At 39.3% G+C, this 6607-nt stretch overlaps 1 protein-coding gene across 1 annotated transcript in view; it reads right to left on the reverse strand.

Moving 5' to 3' along the window:
* DNAH5 (dynein axonemal heavy chain 5) overlaps positions 1-6607 on the reverse strand; it is a 258228-nt gene that overhangs the window by 37388 nt on the left and 214233 nt on the right. Inside the window, exon 65 of the mRNA XM_028492810.2 lies at positions 5983-6165. Coding sequence (XP_028348611.1) covers positions 5983-6165 — 183 coding nt within the window. The remainder of the gene's footprint in view (positions 1-5982; positions 6166-6607) is intronic.

The following is a 6607-nucleotide window of genomic DNA, read 5'->3' on the forward strand; positions in this document are numbered from 1 at the left end:
AAATAACTCAATTTCATTTCTTTTTATGGTTGAGTAATATTCCATTGTATATATGTGCCACATCTTCTTTATCCATTCATCTGTCGATGGACACTTAGGTTGCTTCCATGCCCTGGCTACTGTAAATAGTGCTGCAATGAACATTGTGGTACATGACTCTTTTTGAATTATGGTTTTCTCAGGGTATATGCCCAGTAGTGGGATTGCTGGATCATATGGTAATTCTATTTGTAGTTTTTTAAGGAACCTCCATACTGTTCTCCGTAGTGGCCGTATCAATTTACATTCCCACCAACAGTGCAAGAGGGTTCCCTTTTCTCCACACCCTCTCCAGCATTTATTGTTTGCAGATTTTTTGATGATGGCCATTCTGACTGGTGTGAGATGATACCTCATCGTAGTTCTGCTTTGCATTTCTCTAATGATTAGTGATGTTGAGCATCCTCTCGTGTGTTTGTTGGCAATCCCCTTACTGGTCATTTTAATTCATTTATTTACTAGATAATAATCTTGTATTTGAGATAATGTAGAAATTAGTATAAACAAGTGACATTTAATGGTTACTATAAAATTCCTTTCCATGGGCAGTTATAATAAATGCACTCACAATATGGTTACACTAGGAAACCAAGTGATAATAAAATTAAGTGGAAATAATTCAAATATTTTTTATTGCCATATTCTCAAATTTTACACACTCTTGCCATATTCTTAGATTTTACACACTCTCATTATCGTTTCTGAGTTCTTAAAGGTGAGCCTGAAAAAAGTCCTCACATGAAGACAGGTAAGGGAAGGAAAGTAAAGCAGTGAGAAGAGTGAGCATTTTGACATCAGGAAGACACGTTTAAATTCTAACACCCAGGACTTATTAACTGCATGACCTTGGCCATGTTATGCAAGTCTAAAAGCCTCAGTTTCTTCATCTGCAAAATGGACATAAAAACAGCTCAGAGAGTGATTGTGAGGACATCATTAGCAAAGAAGCTCAAACCAGTGACTGGATCATGACAGCTGCTCAGAAGACGTCTCTTCTCTCTATGCCCTCCCTTCATTCGTTTCCAGCATGGATTTTTCAGATGCATTGTAATATTTATTTGGAAATGAGTAGCTTGAAAAGTAAAATCATAAGTTGGTACAAAATAAATCACACTTTAGAATTTCACGTGTCATTGTGAAAGCATAATAAAAGAGCTGAAAGGGATTTTTTTAAAGGAGAACTTTCTAATCTTGCACTTACAATGCTAAGGATGCATGCTTTCATGTCTGCTGGAGATGAGACCATGGGCTGTCAAATCCGAAATCTGCACCAAGTCTTACTGAGCCTTCCTGCGTAAGCCTTCCTCCATTTTTTTCCAATTACAGAGCAATTGCCCTAATTTAGGCTTTAATTATCACTCGGAGGACTATGCTAACCATACCCGGTCTCCCCGCTGATCTTTTGCTCTGCCATCGCCCCCTTTTCCGCTCCTAGTCATTGAGGGATCTCCCTTTACTATTTGGAAAGGTCCAAAATTTTCAACATAGTTTGCAAAAACCTGTTACAACCTACATTTCCTATCTCATCTCCACTTGAGAACTACAGGATCGAGCCTCCATGTTATGCCTCCATGTTGCTTATGAAAACCATTATTAAGAAAATAAACACATTTATTAGTAATACATACAATAAGGTACAAATTATTCCTTTCCTGATTTTAAAGATAGTAAGTAAAAGCTTGAACATTATTGCGTTGATTATGGTCAATTTAATGTCATTGTTAACAACATTAATTAAATAAAATTGTCAACTAAAGAAAAGCTTATATTCCCAAAGGATTAAAATAAGGCTAAGGAGTACATTTCCCCCATAGTTTGAAACTGATGAAATAATATACTCTAAAGTAAATACTACAATCTAAAGTAATATTTGGAATTCCAAAAGCAAACTATTCATTAAATAGCACACCAGTGGCCAAACAGTAGAACAGAACAATAGTTATGGGGCAAAGAAAGATACCTCTGAAAGAAAACAGAACAATTGCTATTTGCTTTTCATTTGAGATTTAAAAATGGAAAACCTACTTTGGGATAAGGTTTTAGGCATATTTTCTTTTGTATGACAGATTTAAACATATTTCTGTTGAACTACAACTTTAGTTCCATAATATAGTTCTTTTACAAATTAATACGAAGGGGCAAAATTAATCAAAATAATTTTGTCTATTAGCATTTCTCCCACCAAAGGGATTATCTCTTAGCACACACACACACACAGACACACACACACACACACATTTGTGCTATGTATTCTATATATTAAGACCACAACGTAAAAATTTTATACAAACTGTGATAATGTGAAAAGTATCTCTGAATTGAATAAGAAATTACATCAATGATTCAGTACAATTTCATGAAATGTACTATTGATTAATTACACGATCAAAAGTTAAGTGGCTCAACAAGGATGCAAATGAAAACTAAAATTCTTTCTGTTCATAAACGTCAACTATAACCAAAGTTTTGGAATCAATAAAAGGAAATATATGACAGCCTTCCACAGTTCTCTTTTTTTTTTTTTTTTGCGGTACGCAAATGAAAACTAAAATTCTTTCTGTTCATAAACGTCAACTATAACCAAAGTTTTGGAATCAATAAAAGGAAATATATGACAGCCTTCCACAGTTCTCTTTTTTTTGTTTTTTGCGGTACGCGGGCCTCTCACTGCCGCGGCCCCTCCCCTCGTGGAGCACAGGCTCCGGACGCGCAGGCCCAGCGGCCACGGCCCACGGGCCCAGCCGCTCCGCGGCACGCGGGATCCCCCCAGACCGGGGCACGAACCCGCGCCCCCTGCATTGGCAGGTGGACACCCAACCACTGCACCACCAGGGAAGCCCCACAGTTCTCATTTTTAACGTATCACCCAGGCTTTATTCCCGAAGAGTCTTTCTCTTCTGTACCTTGCACTGGTAATTAAAATGAAAGATTAAACAACTGAACTCAGAAACAGATTTATTTTTTCTCCACCACCAATAACAATGGTGATAACAATGTCTATTTAGTGTACATCACACACCTGTTTGCTCATCTGAAATTCTGAACAATGATGACACTTGAGGCTTTGTAATTATGTGGCTAGTAGAAGCTGTTAATTGATATTAATATTTTTCTCCTAATAGTACATAGTTCTCTTTGAGATTCTTTCTTATTCTCTAGGATCAAGGTGAGAGTGACCCGAAGAGACTAGGTTTCTTTAAAGGAAAGTTTCTGGAGGGCTACTGGTTTGCTGCCTATTTAAAATGGTCTTGATACATCACCTTCTGATGACAACAGCAGGCCGTCTAAATATACTCACAGGTACATCAGGTGAACAATTGAATATGACCTTGATGTGAACTTGAACAGCCCATGCATTTAAAAAGACTGCCTTGAAGCACACAGAAAAGTATAAAGTCAGTTAAAAATCTGCCTTCCTTGCTTTCATATGCTCTGAGGTTTCCCTTTGTCTCTTAAGCAAACAAACCTGCTCAGGCTGTACAGCTGAGCATTCATGAGACCAGATCCTGCATGATAATAAGGCGCCTCACTGCCTGTATTCCCAGAACACTGGACAGCTGGTGAATTTATGGACTCAAAGAAGAGTAGCCTTTCCCTTGTATCCTAAGTTACTGTTCCAAGCTGCCTTTCGCAAGAAGAATCAACAGACCAGTGAAGGCATAACTCATCCTGACTGAAGATGTTCACCATTTGTTTCAATGCTGCCTACATTTAGGGAATTTCTTAGATGCTTTCCAACATCAACTTCCTATCTGTGGGATCTTCCTAGCTTTCAAAAGCCCCCTCCTTGGCCCAATCATATTTCATATTGATATTTTTACCATCACCCAAGATGTGATCATAGTAAGAGAGACTTCATTGTCGCTGAAGTCAAAGAAACAATTTGGACTTAACGCTTTACATCTGTATCCATAGGCACAGACATGGGCTCTTTCCAACTGAGTCACTAGATGATAAAAAAAAAAAAAAAATGCCCTGAAAGCACCAGAGATCAACTCAGACCCACTTGCCACCACCCAGGCTGAAAAGATTCAGCAAAGTAAGCAAATTCAGGAGCACGGTGGGCAGAAAAGATGCTGCAAAAGGAAAAGCTGCTGGCAGAAAGTAGACACTAAAAATCCATCACAAATAAGTCTAGCAGCTCACTTTGCTTTAGAGAAAAAAAAATACAGATTACGTGTTGTATTCTAATGTGGTTCAGGGTTAGATGACTATTATAGCAGAATGAGTGTCACGTCACTCTGACCACACTTTTGTGAGAATCATTTCCTTTGAGCCTGGGACAAATTCTGATAATGAGATGATGGTAAGAGAATAATGTCTGAAGGCACCCAACTTTCCCAGGAAGTAAGAAAAAGCCTGGCCTGGGATCCATATTGGCTCTTCAAGGCTGTTCAAAATCTTCCAGTGAGCTTCAGGTGCCCCTTACTTCATCTTCAAACTCTGCTGCAACAATTACAGCTCAGTCCTGGAGTTGCTGTTGTGTTTTGTTGCAACCAAAAATCTGGGAAGCCAAATTATTTTTTCCAAGGAGACTGTATTCATCTCAGCTGAATAGTAAGAAAGCCGAGGACAAGGATATTATTCAAAGTGCCATCAGAGCCCCTTATCTACCTGAAGCCAGCACTACAGGTGAAAGCAGAGCCTACAACACGGGCGATGGAGACTCCCCCGAAACTCTCAGGGATGCCCCGGCTCCACAGATTTGCTGTTGATCAAGAACCCCTGTCCTTCCTGAAATAAGGGTGTGGCAGCACTAAACTTCCTCAACCACCTCTACTGAGATTTCAAAAATAAACAAGTATATATTTGGAAGGATGTTGTTTCTTCAATACCAGTCTGTGGTAGGAACGCTAGCATCGGTTCCTGCCATACCGAGGTCACCAACCATGTGAATCTATGAAGTTGGATTAAATGCTTTTAATGCCATTCCCAACCGTATAACTCTACGATTTATGTACAATAAATTAAAAAGTAAACAGAGAAGATTCATAAAAAAGGAAGAGGGGAAGGAGAGAGAGAGAAAGAGATAAACATAAGGAAGGGCTCAGAAGAGCAAGCATGGTACGACATACAGAAAAGGTAAAAAGAACGGGAGGGACAGATTTCAAAGATTTTGCCAATAGATTTAACCTAAAGAAACCTTTAGGTCCGTGTAGAAGGGAGGTGTAAGGTCAACCAAACTCCACATTGCCATCGAACTCAGGAAAAAATTCAATAGCAACTTTCAGAGTTCCCACAGCTTCACCAAAGCAGTCCTATTAAAATCCTCCAGATTTCTTTCCTTAAGACTCAGATGTTCCCCGGAGAAAATGGTGACTCAGAACACAGAAGCTGTCAATTATTGGCCATTTTTCATTGAGAGAAAACAGATATGGAGTTATGCTTAGAGCATAATGAATCCGGAAGCCCTCAGAAGGTGCACAGTGAAACCGAGGGTCACCAACTTCTATCTTCTCACCACATACACAGAGCCCTCTTGGATAACGAGTAAGAATTGGCAATGTCGTGTTATCTGAGTAAAACGTTTTAATTTTATATTCCAAAAGCATAATAATGAATCGAATGAAAGAAAAAACCAGATGTGTACTAGAAAGCTAAAAATCAACAGGTGACTAGAATTAAGAATAGAACAAACTTCAGAAAAATAAAGTAATATAAATCCAGAACAATGGTGCTGACGTTGAGACTGATGGTCTCATAGTTACATCAGTCCCCTATATAAAACCAATTGATGATCTATATGATTTATGCGATGCAGATGCAACATACTGGGTAGATAATCGGTTAGTAGTTATTTAAGACACTTGGAAATTAATAATGGAAGAAACATAGGAATTAAAGGAGGGGACTCAATCCTATGACAACTTTCATCATATCATTTTTGTCAATGAAAAAAATCACAACATGATGCAGAAAGCGGGAGGGCCATACTTCACTCACCTGCTTCTCTGTGAGAATGACTCTCCCCAGTAACTGATCTTCTAGACCTTTCATGGTGACAGTGAAGTCGATGATGGAGGTCCGCGCACTTATTTCCGGGGTGTAGGCTGGATTGGGCAGCTTGGTGGTAATGTAGAGTCTGAAGCCATCCATCACATCTATCTCTTTGTCACCGACCTTGACCTTTTTTATAAAAAAGAAAGTTAAAAGTAATAAAACAGAGATATACCTTACCGTGTGCTCTTTGTATAGGATCCAGTATTGCTTTTAACAGCTACGTAGCTTTGAGATCATCTGTATACTAAAAAAGAAACGGTCATTAGGCATTCACAGGGCTTTAAGCCACTAAGATGAAAGGAAAGAAGGATGGAAATAAGAGAGGAAGGAAGGGAGGGAGGGAGAGGGAGGGAGGGAGGGAAGGGGGGAAGGAAGGAAGTTAATTCAATATACACCATACTATATATATAGAATTTATCACCAAAATTGTTGTGATCATACTGCAGAAGTGAGATGGATTCCCCACCCAAAATTTGGTTCAGGGGCTTCCCTGGTGGCGCAGTGGTTGAGAGTCCGCCTGCCGAGGCAGGGGACACGGGTTCGTGCCCCGGTCCGGGAAGATCCCACG

The sequence above is a fragment of the Physeter macrocephalus genome, chromosome 8 (assembly GCF_002837175.3).
Source record: "Physeter macrocephalus isolate SW-GA chromosome 8, ASM283717v5, whole genome shotgun sequence".
NCBI classification, from domain to species: domain Eukaryota; kingdom Metazoa; phylum Chordata; class Mammalia; order Artiodactyla; family Physeteridae; genus Physeter; species Physeter macrocephalus.